The sequence below is a fragment of the Macrobrachium nipponense genome, chromosome 37, assembly GCF_015104395.2.
Source record: "Macrobrachium nipponense isolate FS-2020 chromosome 37, ASM1510439v2, whole genome shotgun sequence".
Lineage (NCBI taxonomy): Eukaryota > Metazoa > Arthropoda > Malacostraca > Decapoda > Palaemonidae > Macrobrachium > Macrobrachium nipponense.
In genome coordinates, this window is record NC_061097.1 from 47,306,450 (window position 1) to 47,331,235 (window position 24,786).

General features: G+C 35.1%; 1 protein-coding gene across 5 annotated transcripts in view; it reads left to right on the forward strand.

Moving 5' to 3' along the window:
- Positions 1 to 538: 538 nt before the first annotated feature.
- The window catches only part of LOC135209243 (histone-lysine N-methyltransferase SETD1B-like), a 51,509-nt gene continuing 27,261 nt past the window's right edge, over positions 539 to 24,786 (forward strand). Inside the window, exons 1-12 of one of the 5 annotated variants that reach the window (XM_064241935.1) lie at positions 539 to 714; positions 5,245 to 5,458; positions 7,015 to 7,257; positions 10,305 to 10,496; positions 10,773 to 10,862; positions 11,023 to 11,118; positions 13,315 to 13,395; positions 14,776 to 14,865; positions 15,173 to 15,277; positions 16,914 to 17,015; positions 17,628 to 17,719; positions 17,938 to 17,994. In XM_064241935.1, coding sequence (XP_064098005.1) covers positions 5,276 to 5,458; positions 7,015 to 7,257; positions 10,305 to 10,496; positions 10,773 to 10,862; positions 11,023 to 11,118; positions 13,315 to 13,395; positions 14,776 to 14,865; positions 15,173 to 15,277; positions 16,914 to 17,015; positions 17,628 to 17,719; positions 17,938 to 17,994 — 1,331 coding nt within the window. In that variant the 5' untranslated portion in view covers positions 539 to 714; positions 5,245 to 5,275. Of the gene's footprint in view, positions 715 to 810; positions 928 to 5,244; positions 5,459 to 7,014; positions 7,258 to 10,304; positions 10,497 to 10,772; positions 10,863 to 11,022; positions 11,119 to 13,314; positions 13,396 to 14,775; positions 14,866 to 15,172; positions 15,278 to 16,913; positions 17,016 to 17,627; positions 17,720 to 17,937; positions 17,995 to 24,786 lie in introns of those variants that run through there. The other 4 variants (XM_064241934.1, XM_064241939.1, XM_064241938.1 and 1 more) reach the window with 4 other exon arrangements.

The following is a 24,786-nucleotide window of genomic DNA, read 5'->3' on the forward strand; positions in this document are numbered from 1 at the left end:
CCCTGACACTTCTCACGTAGATACATACAAAAAAAATTCTAATATTTCTTTTCTTTTTCAGCAATTTCATTCTCTGCCTGAACACGTTCCGCGACTTGTCATAATTCAATCGAGATCAATTTTGTTGTCAGTCTCAAATGTAAACAATTGGCTCGTGTTTACCTGTCTTTGTAGGGTTGCTGTACGTGACATAACGATGTGTTCGACTATTGTAAGTTTTGCATATTTATATATTTTAGGATTATAAAAGTAAACAAAGACAAAATATTATTTCAAAAGCACACGGTTCATCTTTCGTGTTTGACATATGAGTTAAATAAGCTCAGGATGTAAGAAAACATCATATGATACGTCATAACAGAGCTAAAGCCAAGATCTGAGATACTCGAACACATGTCGTTGGCATCTAATGCACACAGTTCTACTATACAATTTAGTGGTCGATATTAGAATTATCGCGGTTTTCCTCTCAACAAAATCACATCAAAATGAAATCACGCACACGACATACTCCTGCGTAAATGGAAATGTAGTCTAAAATCAAATATTAAATATTGGTAGTTGGCATCATGTCTGAGGATTGAGGAAACTTTTGTTGAAAAATACACTTCTGCCGATTGAGAGAGATGAGAGCTCAATTGCGACGTTAAGGTCCCACACAACTAGTGCAACTCCACATTTATTTGTGCAAAGAAGCTTCGTTCTCCCACTGGCGTGAGTAGTGCATATTTTGTTATGTTCATCAGTCATTTTCGAAGTTCCTAACCTACTAATCTATGATTCAGCAACCTCAGGTGAACGAGAGTGATAAGCCCACTATGTTAGATTAGCATTCTCTTCGGCAGACATACTTAATTTTGACCGTGCAAGATATATATTCAAAACGTGCAATAAATTTATTTTTCAGTGATCAGAAATAATTTTGAGGTTCGTGGCAAGTGTTACGCGAGAAATATATTTGTTTTAACATGACTGAGCCATAGGTCTGTCTTTCAAGGCCTGCTAAATTGTCTTGTAGCCCAAAATTATGTACACTAAATCGACTGACGACTGTCCTCAGACTGCCATATTGTAAATAATTGTTTTAAGAATGCAGGAAGTAATTTTTTTCAGCAGTTCTTTCTCTCATTAAAAATTCTTTACAGATTTATTATTAGGTAAGTTAGGCCAAATAGTACCTAGGTACCTAGAATAGGAATTTAGACTTGTCAGAACATTTTATTTCTGTATTCCATTCATATTATTTTGCACTTAAAATAAGCTAATTTGGTTCTTTATGTTTTTAATAAAAATATATTTAAAAATATCCAATTTTGGGCCAATTTATCATGTATGACTTAATTAAAGAAAAAAAGATTGTTGAAATTATAAAAACTTTGTCAAGACATTAATGTAACCTTGGCACATACAGTATTTCGATGTGTATGTGTTTATAGGACAACTGGTAAAAACATAAGGGAAAATATTTTTTGCAAGACTAAAGGAACTGGTTTTTGGGTGAAATCAAACAAGAGACTAGTGATTAGCATCACCAATAATTGTGGAATAATCTCAAATAGAAGCAATGCAGAAGAGAAAAGAAAACTGGTTTGCCAAATTTTGAGAGATGGCATTTTAAAGGTAATCCCAGCCTACCTAACCTCACTTAGAATGCTGTGCCCTACGAGACCAGAGTGGGTTGTCTAAGCCTTCATGTCTCACAGATCTTCCCTCAACCCTTAACTTACTAGATCCTTTCAGGTATAGGTCTTACTTGTTGTAGTTTACTTAGCTATATAGGGTAAATGACTGAGCGGCGACATAGTGGCCATCTCTCTTGGAACTCGGCCACTTCCCAGAAAAACGCTTGAATTATGCCCATATTTTGTAACTTAGGGGAAAACACTTGCTTCGAGAGGAGCGTACAGGTCTCGGTTCGCTGCCTGGCTGGGCACATCCCTTGACTGATGCTCATGACAGTGAATTAAATGGGAAGGTGCCCGCTATGCCACCGCTTGGTCATTGGCCCTAAAGGGTTTTTGGTGTGGTGCACGATGATAATCATATTTTACCAGTCAAAGAATAAATTTGCCTATTTTGTTTATTATTATCATTATTATTAAAGTGATTTACCAGACCACTGAGCTGACTTTCAGCTCTCATAGGGCTGGCCTGAAGGATTAGAATAAAATATCAGGTCTAGGCCTGAGGCTAAGCACTGGGATCAAATAGGTCATTCAGTATGATGATAAATGAATGAAAATTAATTTTAAAAACTGCACAAAACCATATGCTCTCATACTTGAACAAACGTACAATACATAAATACATTTTTTATTAATGTTTCCATACACACACTAAAAAGGTATACATATTAAAATTCAGAATAAGTTAAGTAACATTTTAAAATTGTTTTTTTTAAATTCATTAAACACTCTTTATGGGTTTTCATACACACCACTAAAAAAGGTCGAATACATATTAAAATTCAGAATAAGTTAAGTAACATTTTAAAATTGTTTTTTTTAAATTCATTAAACACTCTTTATGGGTTTTCATGCTTTTATTATTTACTTATTTTTATATTTTATTAATTGACTCACAGTTCCTCATGAATTTCACAATCGGAATGACTGAAAATGCAAAAGATTTTTTTTATTTAGTATCAAACTGTAAAAATCACTGTGAAATGTGATCATGTACACAATATACCTGTCTCAATATAGCTATGGTGAAATCACTGTCGTTATGAGATGATGCACAAATGCTCGAACAATTCAGACCATGCATTGTTTGTATAATAGAACACCAAGGGCAATGAGTGGGTTTAAGATCAGACAAATGCAAATTAGAAGTTTTGTAAAATTATACTGCCTTAGAATTAGCATTTCAGAAATTATGCCTTTTCACTACTCGTATCCTGTGTGGGTTATGCCAGTCTTGGAACGACCCATTCCTTGCTGTGTTCCTCTGGTTAGTGAAGGATTTCTGTTGTGATCAGGATCTTGTGACTGGTATTTTCCCATCGACCTTCCACCTGCGCTTTGTATGGACTTCACACAGGGCAACAATCCCTTCTCATTACAGTATAAGTGCACTGTTTACCATTGTGCATTAATCACTGATTGCGTGATATCCTGGTACCTAATCGCCCTTCAAAGGTGATGGTCCAATTGTTCCTTTTGGCAAGCCATTTTTGAAGAAAGAATTTACTGGTGCCAGGTTTTGTTTTTCTAATATTTCACCGTGAGTCTGTCTTGCTTCTTTGCAACAGAGAATCTTGACCTTGAGGGATTATTGCCTTCCCTTTTGAGATTTGAATTTGGAAGTCTTCCACTAAGAGATTTTTCTTTTCTTACATTTCTCTATGGGCAGGATTTCACAGTGTTAAATCCTTCTACCTATTATGCGAGTGGGAAGGTTACTTGACCACCTGGCATCATAGCAGTTTATGATTTAGGTTTCTGTTATTATTGGATATCCTGACCAGTTGGAAGCACCTCAGGGTGTCAAATGGACTCTGTTTCAAATAGCATCCTTAGGATATCCATGTTGTCTTAATCTATTCAGGCTTTCATTTACAAGGAGTTGGCAACTGAGACCTTTTGATTTCTTAGGCAGACTTCTAGTACTTTGGAAACTAAGTGCTACCTCACTTTTCTTCTCTCCTACCATGACCTGCTCCCTATGGAAAGTTTATCAATACGTACATACTCTCCAGTCTACCAACTTTTGATGTTTCCTGCTGTCTTCAAGTTGGGTTAATCCTAGACTCCTGCCTACTTACTCTGGAGAGGAAAGAGTTTGGCTTGGACACCTCTGTGCTGAGATTATTGAAATATAATTGGTATGCATTTGATAGGAGTCAAAGCCTCCATCACCAGTGGGATTTATGGTTCATAACCGATCCTTCTTTATAGTGCATAACGCATCTCAACTCGAAAAGTGGAGGGGAAGAATAACATGGATGGGATAGGGTATTTCAGTTTCTGTTTGGCAGTTACACTACTTTTTCAAATCCCATACTCAAGACTCACAGGAAATTGGTCCCCTAAAAAACAAAAACAAAAAACCAGCACTTTCAAATGATGGCAACAAGCACCAACGCAAAATGAGGAATCCACGACCTCATGCCTGGACAAAACATTCCAATGCAATAAGCATAGCGTGACTTGAGAATATGACCTAGCCTAACATTCAATGAAATGTGGCCAAACAAAGTCTTTGTATACCGTAGTACATTATATATTTATTGCCTTACGATCATAATCATACAATTAACCCATTTTTTCATGCATGACACAGACAACTATAGAATAAACAGCGGGAAAGGTCTAATCTATAATCCAAAATGTCATATTACTAAACCACATTCATCATGGTTGTAAGGAAATTCTAGCCACAATAATACAGAAAGCAAAGTGAAAATTACATTGACTCCAGTAACAGTACATTTCTACATGCATACAAATGTCTATAGTGTGCCAAAGAAAATCAAGGCTGTTATGGCTGGCAAAAAGGTAATGCGGCTGTGATATTCTGTAAAAGTAAAATACTAGTAACAAAATCTAAGTCACTGAATCATTAGGTCCAAGGGCATTCAGAGCTTCAGTGATTCCTCTGGGAAATCCCTCACTAGTAAGTCTATTGGATTTATGGTACTGCATACTACTTTTGTCAGAAAGTTGTGTTTGTAAAATGATTTCATGGGCCCATTGTTCCCTCAAAAGTTAAATGTTTGAGGAAAGTAGTCAAGTTGTCATTAAGTATTAAGTTTGTCATTAAGTATTAAGTTTAACATAAACATTTTTTAAGCATGCTTATGTTCATAGAGGTACACTAAAAGTACAGATTTTGTTATTGAATTCTGCAGAGAACAACATGATTGCTTCTGCTGAGAACAACATGATTGTTAAGTCATGGTAATTTATTTCTTTTATGTTAAAATTATGTACTGTAACAATTGTGCCAAATGCAGTAATGATCTTTTAACTAAAGCAGTAAAATTTGTTATACAATGGGAAGGTTCTTAACTTAAATCTCCCCAAGTATCCTAATATATTACTCAGTACTAAGTACTCAATTTGCTCATCCTAACTAGGCACTAAACTCGAGAGTAAGGTTTATATGGTATTTTAAGTTTGGTATTTTCAAGCTATCATGTACTGTATATTGTAATTTAGACTGTGATATAGATTTCTTTTTGATGAGGATGACATTACGTGTTCGCACTATACATTATGTATTATGACACTACGTACACAGTTTCTTCAACAGGCACTGAATTGCTGCCAAAATGCTGCTTGATGCAACAACGAAAATTGATGGTGGGCCCCAGGAAGATCAGGGTTTGTCAGGACTGGAGTCACCCTTGGAGTCCCTCTCGGTGTACGACAGAAAAGGGGAATTGTCCGAGTTGGAAAGTGCCATTTCCAAGGTTTCTTTGCAGGAAAGTGACGAACATGCCAGTGACAATGAGGTACAGTAATCATGAATATTGTTTCATTATATGCTGAGTCACCTGGCTACCTTGTTAAGGAAAGTTCTTCAAGCCATGAAATACTATATCCCAGTTTGGTAAAAATGGGCTTTTTTTATATTGAGAAATTATCCAGAACATTTTCAGTAGACACTTGATATTTTGTGACTCTTAGAAAAACTGTCAAGTGTCACTTTGGTTGCTTAATGAACCTTTTAGCTTTTATGAAAATGATCAAACATCTATTGTCAGGATTAGTCTGGCCCCTAAGCCTGGCCAACCCTAGAGAAAACTGTTTTTTATTTAGAAATTTGGAGCAGTCATTTGATTTTTGCCATCTTGTTACTAATCTGACTAACATCCTAATTTTGAATTAGTATATCTCTTTTTATCCAGTTAATAAGGTGATAACCTTGCTCATGACAAGGCAATGTTTTTCCTTTCATGATAGATAATTAATTTTATTCTTACCCTTTCTTGCAAAACGGTAATGCACAATGCTTGAAGAGTGTACTGTACAATAGACCTTGAATATCTCAAAAGCTAAATGTGAATTGTCAGCAGCCTCTAGTCAAGAACTTAGTCCTTACACTTTAGTTATGTCTTGACTATGACTTATTTTTTCTAATCTAATGTCTTTGGATTTTCTATATAACCCATTACTCTGCGTTATGTGTAGTAGTAGCTAGCCTATAGCGCCCTGTCAACCACTGGTAATACGGCCTTATTGGACGTAGGCCAGTTTTATAACCTATACTAATTGAAAAATAAATATACATTTAATATGATATTCATTTAACTCTGAAGTTCTTTAATGGTAATTTATGTGTACTGTTCTGTATAAGGCAAGGTTAGGGTAATAATGGGTGGTCAGGAATGGATTAATCCATTTTCAGTTATTTCTTAAGGGAAGTATTGATTTAGATCTCGAAAAAACAGTATTTCGACGCATCTTCTGGAATGGATTATCGTTAAGGTCCGGGGCTCTTCTGTGTGTGCGTGTGTGTGTTTTCTGCTATTTATTGGTTATAATCGGCTTTAGAGGTGTTTCATATAATCAGTAATACGAATGTACACTTGATTTGTCATATTAGTTGCAGAATTGGTTCTGTATCAACTTCTTCATTTCCTTTATGCCTACCTAGGTAGGAATCCAACATATACCTATCTACATTTTTATTATCTCAATATAATTTTTGAAATTAAGTATCCCTATATAATTTTTGAAATTAAAGTTTAACTTATGCAAGGCTATTTTTTTAGATGATAATGTCTGTGATAGTATCCCTGTGATAATTTTAATGGCCACCAGTTAATCTGAAATTATAGACTTCTTTTGAAGCCTTGAAAATGACTGATTAAGAGTGAGGATTGTCTTTGCATAAGGAAAGAATTATTCAACAGCTGTTATTTCTTCTGTTTGTTTGAAAGGCAGCTTTACCTTGTTTAAAAGTTAAATTTACAGTAAGTGTGTGTGTGTGTGTTTGTGGTAATCTAAATTTGTGTATCAAAGGTTCATCATAAACATTTCTGTTGAAAGCTTTGTTTGGTTACAGGAAGCAGAAACAGAAGGCAAGGATCAGACATCCCTTTCAGAAGTAGTCAATGCCACCACCAAGGAAAAAAAGTCTGAAAGTGTACCTGACATTCACTCAGACAGAACAGATGATGTTGCCTCCGATTCCAGCGAAAAGGATGATGCCGGTTATGAAAGTGAAACGGAGAAGGAAAAAGATAATGACGAAGAGGACAGCTTGACCTCAGAAAAGAAAGAGAAAAAATCATTGGATGAAACAAAGGTTAGTAGAATTTCCTTCTTGTAGAGTCTAACTAGGAGATGTTTGTCAAAGGTTTTCATTGTCAAGCAAGTAGGTATTTTGAGATAACAGTGTTTTAAAATTCCTGCACAAGGAATACATTGGTACCAACTTTGTTGAACTTATAAAATACGGTGTTGCTCAACATTTTGAAACTATTCTCAGTATGATGCTATTGTATATTTTATTTCTGTGCTGTCAAAGTCATCACACCACACATTATTTTTGGATTCAATAAACAAACCAGATGCCAGATTTGGTAATAAGTTTCATTTATCTTTTTTGCTTATATTTTTCATAAAGTAGTATTCTCGTAGAAGACAGAGTACCTAATCTTTTTCATAAAGTAGTATTCTCTTAAAAGACAGAGTACCTATTAATGAATAGCAATACTTCATTTCAAGTATGTGTTGTATAGCAGACACGTACCATATTGTATTGTTGTATTAATAAAAAGATATTGCAAAGGCTTGACACTGTAGATTACTTATGCTGTCTTCTTGTGTATATGAACATACCAGTAGCAAACCACAGTAGTATAAGACTTTATAAAACTCTCATTCTGGCACATTTACACAAATCCTGATCTGATAATTGTAACAATAAGACATCAAATATAGCAGTAAATTAAAAGGCAATTATCCGTAATGAAAAGGAATTTTTAAAACTTATTCGTGCATTACAAGGTTTTGGATTCAGATCTTAGAGATAAAAATTTTTCTAATAAACTGCTGACTCTTGGAGCTTTACAAGAACTAATACATCAATGGTTAAAGAGTATACATTCATCTTGGAAAAATCATCCAGCTTAAGTAGCTTCATAAGTCTAGAAAAATAATGATTCCATAAAACTAAATACTACACTACTGTTGCAAAAATAAGTGTATAATTTCCCCAGAGGTTTTCTCTTAAATACTTCTACAATTGGGCAATGTTAGATTCTTGGTCACACCTCAAAATCTTGTTGACTAGTTTGTTTTGTTTACAAAAATGTTTTTACAAATTACTCATCCCTAATGTATTATAAGCAGTAATCTTACTTTCAAGTATGTAACATTTTGTCTAATAATCATTACGATTATTTGACTTTTGAACTTTTGACCTTAGTTACATTTACAAATGAATAAGTTTTTATTATTTTACTTTTGACCTTAACTACATTTACAAATGAATAAGTTTTTATATTTACTTTGAGTTCATTCAGTAGGTTTAACATATACAATACTTTCTTTGTTGATAGATAAATATAAAATACAATACTTTCTTTGTTGATTGATAAATATGAATACTTAAGATTTATTTTTTAAATACATACCTCTCCTTTATAAAACTTTTACTTCGGTGCCAGTGGGAGTTGAAGCTTCAGTTCAAAAATATATTTTTTAAGGAAAGAAAAATGTCAATAAGCCACTAAACTAGTTTCTCAACAAAATTCATGTGGTCCCAACAAATTTTAGCAATACAGTGGTACCTCGACATACGAAAGTCCCAGCTTACGAAAAATTCAAGTTACGAAAGCAAATACGAAGATTTTTTTGGCTCTACATACGAAAATAGTTCAGGTTACGAAAGGTTGTTGCTGTAAAGTCCCGAGATTCGCCCGGACCACCGATAACAATTTTAAAACTCGCCCGCCACCAACTGAGTAGACTCACTACCATCCTCCCGCTCTCCCATTGGTTCCTGATGCTAGTCACCGCCATACGATCCTGCTCTCCTATTGGTCAGCATCATGCCTCTATGTAAAGGCGTTCCTTGACCATTTTTTGCGGCAGCGTTATCGTAAACACTGGAATTCGTTCCTTCACATATACGTATTTTGTTTGTTAACGTAAATTCGTGTTAGTGATTTTGCTTTCGTTGTACTGTAACTTACTTTATAGTGTTGTGTGTGAACTTAATTACTTTCGTTATTAGCCATGGGTCCCAAGAATATTGCTGAAGTTCACGGAAAGAAGAGGATGCTTTCTATGGAGAACGAAGGTGGAGATAATCAAGAAGTGTTAATGTTTTCTGCCATTTGTTAATGTGTTTCGTAAAGTTTAGTGTTAATGTTTTCTGCCATTTGTTAATGTGTTTCGTAAAGTTAAGTGTTCATGTTTTCTGCCATTTGTCCTCCTCCTCTGTCGCCACTTTCGGAGATCACCTCACTCGAAAGGTAAGGTTAGGTTCCACATTTTACTACATATGTAGGTACATGTACGTAAAGTATTTCTTATACCATGTACACTAATACACTTTGTTTACAGGTATGTACTACAATAAAGGTTATGATAGGTATTGAATGGTCCAAATTGTTGTATTTCATTGTTTATTGGTCAATTTAGCTTTATTATAAAATTTACTGGGGTGTTTTTTTGTATGACTTGGAACGAATTAGGCAATTTTCATGTAAAATGTGGTTCAAGATACGAAAAGCTCAGGTTATGAAGGCCGCCTTGGAACGGATTAATTTCGTATCCTGAGGTACCACTGTACTAGAAATCCTTCGAAAGGTGAACCTGTCTCAGTACAAATCAAAAGTCAGGGCACATGGTAGTGAAAGATATAGAGTTTCCAGTTTACCACAATTCTCTGTCAGTTTCATATTGTATCAGATGAGATTTTTCTATTTGGAGGATTATTTTTGATGAAATGCTAAAACTTTTTATGAAATGTTAGAACTTTTTGCAACATAAATTTGATGATTAAATTAGAAGAGAAATGGGTAAAAAGCTTTTGATGTGACTAGTTGTTCATAAAATTGTGACTAGTTGTTCATAAAATGAATGTTTAAATTTTAGTATATTTGTATGGTCAGTTTTTTTAGGGATGGTAACTCTTATTTAAAATTTACCCCCCTCGGATAAGAAAACTGAGATGAATGACCTTCATTAACCTAAAAATGTGGTTTTGTATGTTTTAAGTAGTTTTGTAGGTTGCATATTATCCCCAAGATGTTTTTGCTTATAATTTCCCCTCTCTTCCCCTCTATATACTTAAGGTTCATTGTGACATTATTTGTAAGAACAAAAATCTGTATTCTCTAGACTAATGATGCAGATCGTGATATTGAAGATGCAACAGAGAGAAAAGAAAAGAAAGGTGACAAAGAGTCAGAGGAAGAAGATACAAAAAAGTCTACCGAGAAAAAGAAGACCACTGACAATGGCACTGCAGAGGAACCTGCACCTTCAGGCAAAAAGCTTTTGCCCCGGGGCCTAGGAGCTGGAACACTGAGTGTTTGTATTTTCTGATTATTTGAATATTTTTAAAATGTTTAAATTAAATTTATATTATTAATATTATTATTGTTAGATAGTCTGGTTAATCTACCCAATAATAGTGCTTAATGTGTACTATTCTAAAAAATGGATTACATCTGATCTTTCCATAAGTGTGGATTATGTATTTGAACTTTCAACATCTCTAGTATCTACAAAATTTTAGCTCTCCAGTTGTAATAATTGTATTTCAGATTTTTAAAAATTGCTAATATTTAAAAAAAATTTATTTAGCAGAGTGACCAGCAGTATCCATACCCATTACAAGGATTTGACTTCTTGCTTGCCGATGCGCCAAATGTACCTTCAGGGCCATTTACTCAGGTATTGTCAGATTAATTCATTTGAAACTTTCCATTAAGCTATGATTGGTGTTTTACAATGAGTTCTTTTATTTTGATACAAGAATGACAATGGGTAGGGGAAATCAGTGTCTTTGCTTAACCCACAGACTCACAGTTTAAAGGATAAATATGTTTTGTAGGCCATGAGTCCCCAATACGCCATGTCACCAACGTACATGGGAATGGCAGTGTCACCTATGTCAGGATACAATGAATCCAGCGTACATAGTCCATTGGTGAGTACTATAATCACCATCATATGATGTTCATAAATTCTGTAGTTTACTGTTGAAAATAGTAATGTTTTATCATGCATAATTGGCCAAGTCTCTACTTTTGGAATGTTCGTTACTAGGAGTAGTGCTGTTCAAGTTTTGCTTTTAGTTGATCTCATCATGTTAAGGTCTTTGCTATCGAGTCATAGGGCACTAATATTTTTCCTGTATAGCATTTATGAATGTAAGGTAACTAAGTTTATTTGTTCATTTGTTAACCTCTGCTCTTCATAGCATTATTCTTTGGTTCAGATTAGTTTATTCCTTCCTAAACATTTTTCTTTTCCCTTGTGCATAGTATTTCATCATCATAGATATAAGAAAGCTATATATTTTTATTTTATATTTTGGATGTATATTTTCACTGAAATTAGATAATTGTCTTAACTATTTACCACATTTTTCTTTTCATAAAATCTAGAGCTATGATTAGTGGAAATTCTGGTTGGGTGAACTTTAATATTTTACACAAAGTTGTAAATAACTTTTATATTTTTTTATCTCATTTTTCATATATTGTAGGAGTCACAGAAATTTAAAGTTATTTTGTAAATCTAAGCATTAAAATAACTATTTCTAGACAGCTGTTCTTATTTTGTTATCTTATTTAGTAAATGACTATCATTTTATTGTACTTTTCTCTCTCATGCCTTCAAGCTCCTGGAATACTTCATGTATGTAATAAAATACTATACTTTGGACATTACCCCAAGCATGAACCATATGTTTTTATTTGACAGAGTTTCTCTTTGTATCTTTTAAGGTAACAGTCCATTGTTCCTTTGTAATTCTTTACTATAATTTGCTCAAGTTTGCCAAACTAAACATCACTTACTTTGGTTAATATTTTAACCACTAATAGCAAAACTGAAGTCACACTTTAGTCAACACTAAAATCCATCACTTCAGTTTAGTCACCGAGAGAGGAATACATTGGTTAATTGATGCAAATTTTATTATTCATCAGAGAAATCCTAAGATGCCAGAAATCATGTACCCTAGCCATATTTCTTTTTCTTTACAAGAGTTCATTATTTGCATTGACTGGAATTACGTTAGCTTCTTGTAATTGAAAGGCGTCACCATTACCAGTTTCAAACACCTAAGTATACTTTATAAGTGTTACTCACTTATAAAGTGGTTCCCTTTATAAGTGAGTAACACTTATAAAGGGAACCACTCTAATTTTGATTAATGGAAATGCTAGTAATTGAGTACCACTTATAAAAGGAACATCCTAATTTTGATCAATATTAATCTAAAGTGATTACCTAAGTGCCTGGTAGAGATACTATACAGACAAATTCAAGGAGCTGGATATTATACAGTATCTACAGTATATGTACTGTATTTCATTAATTTATAGATTTTCACATCTTGAAAACTTTTATATTTGTTTCTTATTTTTTCATCAGTTATATTTCAGTTCCAAGATGTTTTTTTTTTATTGATTTTTAAGCGAGGAGAGTCTGTGTTGTTTAGTGAATCCTTGATGCCCTTCCATGAAATACTGATTACCATTTTCTTTTTGTGTAAAATGTTGTGGTTTTGTATATTTAGTTGAAGCCATTATAAAAACTTCAGACATACACATAATTAGAATGTATAAAGGCAATGCTATTATTACTTGGAAATCAACTAATCCTCAGTCCATCCACTTGACTTGGATGGCTTTCCTTACACTTCTGTGATGTGTGTACCATTTTTTTTTAAACTTATTTTATTTTTATAATTCACAATATATGTAAATGTGACTTATAAATTACAGTATATTACTGTTATTTGTAAATTAAATTGTGTCTTATGAGAGGGTATACATAGTACTTTTGGTTTCAGTCAGGGAGTTGAAATATTTAGAAAACGTACACATGAAAATTTTAATTATAAGGGGTACCTGAAAACAAAACTATTGCATTGGAAGTAATCAGTGGGCCTTGGTTAAACTAAACTTTTTACCCATAACACAGTAGAATAAATTGACTGGGGTAATTTCATAGTGGTAAATTACTGTAATTTTTATTTTGTTCTGGCAGGGAATGTATTTTGGATCATACTATTTTTTGTGGTTTTTAAGTATTACACTTCTTACCTCCTAGGAGTTTTTTTTTTTATTCACTGCTATCATTTTACTTATACTATTTATTGCTTCCCACCCAGAATGGTATGAGTAACGTTGACGGAATGTCTGGCATCAATTTAAGTCCGTACATGATACCAGAAAGCCCCAATTCCATGCAGGTAAGAGTCACACTGAAAACTTTTAATAGGACAGACATATTGTCAGTGTAGTGCCATCTTATTTTTCATATAAACTTTTCATTCATGCTGTCAGTTATTTTATGCATATATGGTTGAAAACCCCTTATAAAGGCTTAACACTGCCTATTTTGTTAGTTAAAACTCAAGAAAACTCCAACAATAATGTTATACAATAATGTTTATCCCTGGTTTTTTTTCTATTAGTAATATGTACACAAGATTTGGAGACTAGACCTTAAAATAATTTACAGATTTCATTCAGCATTAATGTAATGTATTTTAGTTCTTATTTTTTGTGACAGTTATTTTTGCATCCATATGCTATTCATCATCATCATTTATATATAATTATATGACTTGCAACTTCCAAAGGACAAATAATTTGATCTTCATATTGCCTTCCAGCATTTATCTGTGCTACTTTTGCTCTATTTCTACTTTATTCTCACCAAGTACGTATTTACATATTAACCCTTAATGGACGGGGATAATAAATCAATGTGCAGCACCCCATGCCGGCAAAACTTTGAAGTTGGCCAATTTAAGAAAAAACACCTCAATGGAAGGAGGAAGATATGCAAATTGAGAAGGTGCAAGAAAATTTTTTTTTTTTCGTTAATTTTCCCTACCTTAGACAAGAAGTTGAAAATTACTACGTACTTGTATTTACAATCCCTTGTGGGACTTCTTTTGCAAGACAATCATAAATTTTACAAAGTTATACATGATTTTTCTAATAAATAAATTTATTTTACTTTGTAAAATTATAATTACATATATATATATATAGCTAATGCAATATCAAAACAGATCAAAAATAAAATTAGTAACAAATTCTGAGCATATTTGTTGAAAAATATTTTATGTAAATTTACCGAGAACAAGGATGCAATAAATTTTTGGATTTACACATCTTTTTTTCTAATACTTCTTTGCAAAATTACATTTATTATAAGTGATATACCGTCATAAAAGATATAACTAAAACCAACAGCAACCCCTTGGCATATTTCTGAGCAAATTTACAAAAAGACGTCTTGTGAGACAGATAGGCCGTACATCCTCCCTTGAAGTCAAGATCCCAACTAACTCAATCATGAGCCACTCAGTGGATTTTAGCCGGTCTAAAAGTTGCCATTAGTGAATTTACGGGATATAGAAGTAAGTGCACCTCTTTCCCGCCTGATTCCCCCGAAATCAACGGCACATAATATTATTACTCACGAGTTACTCCATCCACAAACCAAAGCCTATCAGTATTGCTACTCATGAGCATATCCGTCCATTAAGGATTAATTTCTTATCGCATCCCTTGTCTTAAATGTTGGGAAAACATTTTGAAATTCAAATTTTTTCCAGGATGAGAACGAGTTTGTTCAGCTATCACCACAAATGCCAGACAGTCCTATTCTGTCATCACATTTTCATTCAACTGATGATGTTTTGGAGGTAATGCATATTTTTCTCACTCTATAATTAGCTTTTTTTTTTGTTATGATTACTGACGAGTCATTTTTTTTTGCTGACTTTCAACTCTTATGTACAGTAAATATACTTATATAAGCTTGCCTTTCATTTGAAATTCACACTAAGAATATGGGGGTATTGATTGCATGAAAGCTTATGGAATTGGTGGCCTCTCTGCCTGGCTTTTCCAGGAATTTGCAGATGAACTTGCTACTCTGACAATTCCATCTGTTTCACCCTAACATAAGTTATACTACATGATTATTGCATAATTATTATTTTTTTTTAGGCGATTGCAAAAGTGGAGAACAATCCAAACACCCCTGTTCCTACTTTAGCGCAGTTGCTCCCCATCAGGCGGCGACTTGAGGAATCACTGGAAGGCTTCATGCATGTATGTTAAAATATTTTTATTATTCAACATTTGAACATGTCCAGACCTATGTGTTTATATCAACTTATTAGGGCTGGTCTTAGGGGCACATGTGTTGATATGAGCATTTCTAAATGAAGGAAGAGGACTTATAGACTACCAGACTATTTGGTGGATATGTGGGCAAAGAAAATAAACTCCCATAAAATACAAAGTAGCAAACTTAATAGCATAAGTCTAATAAATGCATTTTCCAAAAATACACCCACATAATACTTAGCAAGATAAATATACAAGTCTGGATGGTCCTTTTGATGGCCAGCATAACCACACACCAACATTCAGAAAATGTAGTTCATCACATCATTGAACCATTTAGTAAACGGAAGTAATTAACACTTCATGAGCAGAAAGGATAGTGTACTGTACTGCACTCATTTTGTCAATCTCCAGCTTAGGCTAATCACCCAAAACTTCATGCGAACACTCTCTTGTAATAAGTAAATGTTGAGAAAAATGTCCAGGACAAAATTTAAATCAAGTTCCAGGTAAAAGGAAAGAATTGTATTATACGCACGATTAACCTCTGGTCTAGTATTGTAGTGTTGTGGTAGGAAGGAGCATATATGGTACAGGCAGTCCCTGGGTTGCGGCGTTCCAACTTTTCGATGCTTGGCTCACATCGCCATCAAGCTGATTTTACAGAGCTGTACCCAATTTTATGGCACCATAACCTGGTTTTATGGTACCACAAGCACCATTTATTCCCATTATTATGATGGTGTTACTGTTAATGGGCATTTTTTTAGTTATGGGGTGCTGCAGGAAACAACTGCCTGTACTATTGTCTTGCTCAGTCTCCTTGAACTTTTCTCAGCATACAGCACTCAAATTAATCACAAAATTTGCTCTTGATTGACTTGGTGTTCAACAGTTTGTCAAAATATCGAACATTTCTGAGAGCTAGGGTAGAAAGCATTAAACCATAAAAGACCAATTTGTAAAGTTAAAATGAACCCTTCCTAATTGTGAAAAGGATCAAATATAGTGTAAAAGTTTTAATAATGGGTGTTTGTATAACAGTGAGACCCCAAAAGTAAACACTAAAAATCTTTAAAGTATGTACAAGGCCTGTACAGATTCACAGCCATTTAGATTAGTATTTGGATTAATTTGACCTCAAAAGTCACATGGCCACACACATACTATCCATAAATTAGAAATGTACATGGGATGAAGTAAAGTAGTTAGACAACTAAGTGAGAAGAGACTGCAGGGAATAGATGAAAAATAAAGGTCTTAAAGTAATGCAGCAGTGTGCCTTGCAAAGCACACTGTAACTAGTACCCTAAGGGAAATTCATGGCTTAAGTACAGGAGGAGGATCATCGTACAATTGATTTAGCTTTGAGATGTGGTGTCAAAAGGTTTAATACATGGATGGGGAGTAGCCAATGCATGAGGGTCCAGGAAATGCTGAAAAGGGCACAGATAACCAAGAACAGATGAGAATTCAAGCATAAAGTGTATAGTAGAAAAAAGAATGGAGAGATAGTAATAATCTGAAATAATGATAATGAGCTGTCTACCATAATGGAAATACACTAACTCTATACAACTTGTTGCAATCATGTGAATTGTATTTTATCATTTTTCAGCCTGATGTAAACCAGGATGTTAACAATGCAACATACCTGGAAAATCAAAATCTTCAAAACAGCAGCAATGATTTCTTCAATTTCCGACCAACAGAGCCAACAGTAAGTAAAAAATCGTATGAATTATTTCATATGTTATTTTCCAATCAGAAGTTAATGCTTTACAAATGCAAAATTGCTTTCCACTTAATGTTACTGTCTTCTACTTGCAATCTGGTATGCATACATATTTGTAATAGAAGAAGTAGATGAGAAAAAATGCAAGAGGTAAGGTAGTTAATTATATTAAGACAGACTTACCACATTAGTAATAAAAACATACAAGTAACTACAGAAGCTTGTAGACCTAATGACATTGAACCAGGTAGCAGTTTAGAACTCAAGATTCTACATAGAATTAACCACTGTGTGTATTTGTTTGGGTGAAAATATGAAATAAGTAAACAAGTAATTGAGACCACCTTAAATTTGTCCATCTAGGACTTACAAACAGCCCAGCTTTCTAGAAGCACACTTAGCCAGCCCAAAATGTTACTATTATTGTGAAGGTTGAAGAGTAAAGGGTATAAGATAAAGAGGTAAATAAGCCGAGATTAAAAACAGTGAACCAAGGTGAAAATCAACTCTTTTTAATGAATATCCTGTTCATGCTAATTAGGTATCCTTTTGATTAATATTTTCTTCATGTTAATATTGATTTTTATTTATTCACAGCCTCCAATGACTGATTTTGATTTGTCCCGGCGGGAAGCTGAACTTGAAATCCACCAGTGTCTGGATAGACAGCTATTTGATAAAGCATCAAAGTACGTATGATGATGTCATTGAATTTCATTTTCTGAATTGAAGTGGCTATATGGTTCAGCAGTTTTATAACAATATATGTAGATTATTACAAAAGTTATTGACATCTGATGCCTTTTGTAGGTATCACTAAAAGGGAAATAAAAAAATTTAATCTAAGCACTGTTTGCACGATTAGTTTCCAGACCATTAAGGCTTGACTAAAGTTTACAATTTTCAGGAAAATGGCCAAGATAAGCAACGAAGAACTTACGAAGAAAGACACTGAGGGAGACACGTAAGTTTTGCATTTTCTCTGCCTTTTTTTTTTGTGGAGGGAATCAAAGTGTTTGAATAATTGCTGTTACAATAATTATAGTCATGAAATATCCCAGACACCCGAGTCTGTAGACGAATGTTACTTGACTGGTAGAGCTGTGGATGTGCCTTTAGATCCCATAATCTCCAACAGACACTTCAGTCATTACTGTACATCTGTGAGTGAGTCAAGCCACTGCTTAAGGGATTCTACAGACCCTCCACATTTTAATCTTCCAAGGAGTGCTCAAATTTTCATAATTACATAGTTAACTCCAAAATTCATAATAAACTGGTGTAGTTTTGGTTTTGAAATAAACTTTTGAATTTCGTAACTTTTCCAGGTGAAGAATAACTCATCAGAATAAGTGATATTTCCTGTTTTCTTTTTGTGTACAGGAAGAACAGTTCCTATTCAAGTTTTGCCTTTTATGCTTGTTATGTATTTTCTTGTTTACATATTTTGGTATCTTTTTAATATTTTATGTCTTCTGTTAACGATTGTTTGGATTGTAGTATAATTTCTCAAATTAACACCAGTTTGCTTCTTTGGTAACTAGGTTTAGTATTTAGGATTAGATAATCTGTTACAAGAAGAGGAAAATATGCTTTCTGTACTTCTCACCATTTTGCTTATATTTTTTTTGGTTTTGTTCTGGTATCAGATTCTTGTTTGGTTAATGTTTCTTCAATCCACTTGGTAATATTGTCATTGGATATTATACTGTACAGTATATTGTCAAATACTGTGTTTCCATGTACTGAGTAATTATCTGCTTTAATCCTTCTTATTTATTACTTTTTTGCCTCTGCTTTGGTCGATATATTCTCTTTTACACGGTGATTATTGTGTTATATTGCTATTTATGTTTTCTAGCATTTATGCTAATTCCTAATTACGTGTATTATGATCTGTATCTTTTGTATTGATATGCCTCCTTGGTAAGCCATGCAATTTGTTTATGTTGTATTTGTTGGGATAAGGAGTGGTCACCCAGTCTTACCTGTCTTTCCTCTTGAAAAGTGGACAGTAAACTAAGAAAACATTATAGGAGATACCCTAAGGATTCTACAGCTAATAAACTTCATCAGCTTTAGTTGTTGATTTATAGTAGAACCACATCACCAATAGGAATTAAGGAACATCTTTGAGACATCTCTCTTCAGATGATATAGCTGCTGTGCTTTCACCCAACACACTACCATATCATTCCAACACTGTCGTCCACCTCCAAGAAGGCATTTACTATTGTCAGATGGAGCCATCCATAACCATCCAATCAGTTCACCTGGCTGAACCACAGCTATATCATACTTGGCTTTGTTGTGTTGTATACTGAAGGAGCAGTGGAATTTGACATTTTCTTTTTCCTTGAGGGGCGAGATTTTTGCATTAGCAAGCACTGAGCCATAACAGTATACTTACATTTCAGTGACCTGAACTATGAAAAGAGAAGTATCACTGCTGGATCTGAAATTTACCTATGACCAAAGTTGTAATCAGAACAATGTATAGTATCAGGAACTTTGTTGCAGATAGACCAATGAAACCAAAAGCAGCCCTGTGCCTGGACTTAAGTTGTGTTGATATCAGGAGATGCAACTAAATACATTGTGACCTGGGTAGTCTTGCCATGACCAGAGTAGTGCTGATTTTGTAGGCCATGCCATGCTCAGACCTTTATGAGGGAACACCCAGAGGCCAGGAACCAAAGCCATGAAATGTCAAGAGCCAAGACCAGGACTGTTCAAGCAGAGATATCTGCAACCTTATACCAGATCCATGTCAGAAGACAGGGACGTTCAAGACCAAACCATGCAAGGATCAAAGGCACATTAGTGTTAGGAGCCATGACCAGAGTATTTATCTCCAGTATACCAAGATGTTCCAGTGATCAAAACTACTACAGAGTTGCTTCAAGGTCCAAGGCCATGATAATAGCTTTAAACAATGCCACTTCAGTATTCTTGACACTAGTAGTTTCAGTATCTGGACTCATGATGAGAGCTGCAATTACTGTCACAGCCACTCTAGCATGTTAAGCTCCTCCTTTAATCCTTTCAACACTGACAACCAGTGTCCCAATTATTGTAGCCAACCAATGCAAGCTAGCGAAACATTGATGACTGTATCCGCGTCCAATCCAACCTGACGAATAGGGCTGCTCCAGAATACCTGACCATCAGAAACATGGAAGGTTAGAAAGAATGGTTTAGTTGATTAACAAACCTTCAGCTTACATCGCTAATAGACACAGGTCATTTTGCTCTTGTTCTTTTACCTTTTCCTTCTTTGGTGGATGATTTACTTCAAGAAGGACGAGACAAGACCAGAAGTGTGTCATGAAAGGTAAAAGTACAAGCTCCACCTACCATAAAATTTGAGAGGCACTTGCTGCCCTGTACACACTTTAGATTGAAGTCCAGGAAGCTGGACACAATCTAAGAGGGCCAGGTTCGACAGTGATCTAGTGAGTCCACGTACTATATATACTCGTTACACAAACTCACATATCATGTGACTCCCAAATTTTCACCCTTTAAAAATGATTTTATCATGTATCTCATGTGTCATGCAAGTTCATTTTTTGAGAGACTAAATTACAATAGACTAACCTCTTTTCCTCCATTTTTTTTTTATCCATCCCATCTTATAGTTAAATAAGCTAAAAAAAGTAAAAGAGAATGATAATTATGAAATTAGTATCATTAGTAACATTATACTCAATTGTGTAAACACAAACATCCATGAGCAATTGAAAGAAACAGCTGTTTTACTATGAACAACTGAATCAGATAACAACAACTACTATGAGATTCATGGTCTCTGTAACACGGTTTTTTGGACTTTGCTCCTTATCAAAGCATCGGATGTAGCTGAAAGTTGACATATGTATATTTTACAACCACACACAAATTTTGTCAGCATTATCAATAACCTAAACCCGATGGTTTTGATTTTTATAGAGTAAAAATGAACTAGCCGACGCCATGGCCAATGATTACGAGCCAAGAGTCGAAAAACATTCATTACGTAAGCAAAGTAAACAAACACCTCTTGACTAAATGTTGCCCCGCCCATCCACCAGACAGAAATGCCATCGGCTCTGAAACCCAAAGACTTTATGAATGGCGGAACGATACATAGATGTGGATGGGGTATCAGTGCTAGCGTAGTAATACTACTGTAGCAGTAGTGCCTCAACAGTATAGCAGTAATATACATGAATTAAACGTTTAGACCAACTGCTGGGATCCTTGAGGATCATTTAGCACTTCTTACAACTACTTGAGAAATTAGTTTTTATAGCCAGAAGTTAAATTTTCTAATCCAACCATGCCCATGGTAGCCTTCAGTGTTATCCTGAATTATAACGAGGCGAAAGTGGGTGGAGCCTCATGAAGTCACCATTCTGACGATAATTATTGGTGAAAGTTTAAAGCCAATATACGGTACCGGCTATTTTTTTTCAGTAAATAGGTAGATAGCCAATAAATAAAATTGCTTGACATAGGATATAACAGTTATCAAATCAAGTTTGTCTACTATGTTTTTGGTAATTACCAACTATTCCCTACATCTTGTCAATCTGATTGTGACCTATAAAGTAGACTGTAATTTCTTTGGAAACTTATTTTGGGAGTTAGACTAATAATCGAAGTGTTTTTGTATTTATTAACATATTTTGTTGGTTTGTTCATTATGACAATTATCAGTGGGGAGGTTCCAGAGTTCATAAAGGTGTACTGCTTTGCATGTATTTAAATTTGTATGTCATTGTTGCCAGAGGTTTAGCCTTCGTTACGTATAGCCAATCATCCATCGAGAAACAGGGAAGAAATGATGTCATAAGTTACGTAACGAGTGCGTTCGAAACCTTTTCTCTGAGTAAGTTGGCCCGTCTTCAAAAAAGGTCACTTTTACATTATATGTACCAAATTTATTCAACTTACGTAGTGCAGAATACACTAAAAATTTATGTGTTGATATAATATGTATTCTGAATAAGCGCTATATTTATGAAATGCATAGATAAAAAGTTATTGTGAAAAAACAGTGTTACAGAGGCCCTGAATCTCATAGTAGTATGCTTTAATTTGTTTCTCCTACTGTACTAGAAGTTTCCCATACCCCTTCCTATTTGTCTGATTCGTCGGTGGATGCATTGGAAAGGGTTTCAGGTGGCTCTTTGCATAATTATGCCTCTTCTTTCCAATTGGGATGTTGGAGGGGATGGCGCATCTCCTTTATCTCAACTTCCAGCTCAGGATGCTTATAGGATGGCGAGCTTGTGGACCTCTGTAGGCCTATCAGGATTACCAACCTTGGATGGCCTATTGTCCCACTACATGGTTTTCACCACCTCCAGTACCTCATACCTTGGGTATCCCTTCTCCCCCCCCAGGTCTCCACATGTTGGATTGACTAGACAAATACCGGGATGCGTATGGTACCAATTCTGCAATATTGGGGCTCCCTTTCTATTGCCTACGATAGTACTAACTTCACGTTTCGTCCAGTGTTGCGTTGTCACAACCAGGTCCATCAGTGATGTGACATTTCCGTGTCTACAGTAACAGCTACGTCTTCTGAGATGATGACATCAATGAGTGCACCGACAGATTCCTTTGCAGGAACTTGTATAGATATCTAATGTCAAATGTACATTAATACTTATAAACTGTATGTAATGTAATTAATAGACAGCATGACATTAGATATCTATACAGAACTGTGATGGAGAAATTAACAGTTTGAGGAGAAGTTTAATCAGCGTGCAAGAAGAGACGTGAGTCATCTACTTCTTATTCTTCGTCCTCTTTGTCGGAGTCATCTGTTGTTCCAGTGTGTGCTCCAGTTAAGAGATGGAGAATCAGGGACTTCATCATGGCTGATCCTCGTGCCAAGAAAAGAAGAAAAATTGCTTCTTCTTCGAACCTGGATTGTCACATCCCTGCGAGTATGAACGGTAAAGGCTCGGTCGTAGAGGTTGGTGTTCAGTGTGCTTCCTCAGTCATTCTGCGTAGAAAATCTAGACAGTAATGAAAGTTTCACTGAATTTGGCTTTGGGATTAGTACTGGTTTCTCAACTAACAGGAAGTATACGTGATGAAGTACCTGTATCTCCGGTACAACTGTTCAAAGTTAGGGGGAAAGATGACAGTGCCCAAATCAAGAAGTGTGGATAGGTATGCATGAAATTCGTCATAGGATTGATTGGACGTGAGAGATCAGAGACGTTCGTCTTCAAGATCGAGGAGCATGGAAAGAATTCGACTGTCATTGTTTCCAGGACATCAAGGTGACAGCTAGGCCTAGAGAAGATGGATGATCATCGTGTGATAAGGGTGCTTTGGCCTCGAGAGCGAGTATTCGTGATCATCTGGTGCCTTCCTCTTATAGTGACATATTTATGAAGGGGGAAGACTTAGATAATCAGGAGTTTCTTTTTAAAGAGAACTCCATTTCCTTCAACGATCACTACGACTGGCATTGAAGCACTTTAGGACTTAAGATATTATGACGTCCTTTGCATTGCTGTGTTCTAGTCATGCAGAATCAGTACTATGACATGTGAACTCATGGATTTTGGGTTGGGATAACTCATTACGATAGATTGTTCAAGTTGGGGACTTTACAAGACTCCAGTTATTTCTCTCCTGAGTAGATAGAGTAACCTAGACATTGTTCGATTGAGACCAGGACTGACTTTGGATCAAGTTGGAATGGAATGCCCTTCTCTTACATGTCAAGAAGCTGCTGCATTAGAGTTGACTGCCTCTAAGTCTTGCAGATGGCATCTTGGCGAGATTTATGGTCAACAGCTGTAGCTAACGACCTCTTCTGATTCGGCAAGGAGTTCACTAGATGAGGCAGCTTTTATCAGATTGCTTCAATCTGGTTCTAAGGCTATCTCATTTAACCAATCTGAGTGCCAATGGGCTAACTTTTTTTTTAATGAGAAGAAATGTAGCTTTAGCCAAGATAAACCATTTTGTGGATTCTCTCTTATCACTCTGCAATGGTGATATTTTGGACTCCCAATTGTTGCTGCGCCAAAGGATAGATTGGAGCAGCCATCAATAAACGACGAACAGATACTAACAATAGGCTGGTACAGAAGGCCGTTAATAAGTCTGTTGTCATTCAGCCTAATGTTGGAAGGCAGACTTAACAGGTTTCTTAAAAGAAGATAGTGAGATCTACTCTTGATCCCAAACCTACTAAATCAGCTCCTTCAGTGAAGAAGCCATCTCAATAACGGCCCTTTCAGTTTCAGAGCGAAAATACAAGAGGGAGGGAAAATAGAGGCAGAGGCAGGGGTAAGAGACAATAGAGTGGGCACCTCTCCCCACTTAGTGCCACCAGTTGGAAGACCTCATTAACATCCAAAGTAATTCTTTAAAATACGGTATGATAAAAAAAAATCAATGAAAACAGTATAATCTTTGACTTGGAATTACATATGAGCATCAACAAAAATTATGCATTACATATTTAAAACTAACTTACAAACAATAAGATATGTACGACCGTCCAGAACCCAACTCATTTGTATGTTGGGTAGTGGCTGTATGAAAGTTTTAGCTGCTAGATTCTTTCCCACCTTATTCATGATTTGGGCTAGTCTCAAGCACTGTACTGGATTTGTTTCAAGACAAATATAATTCGGTGTTACATATTTGGAAAAGCAACTTTGCTGGCTCTGTTTTCTTTTACAGGGACTGAAGTGTCTGGGGGATTTTGCTAGTTATAAGAAATGGGTTTGTA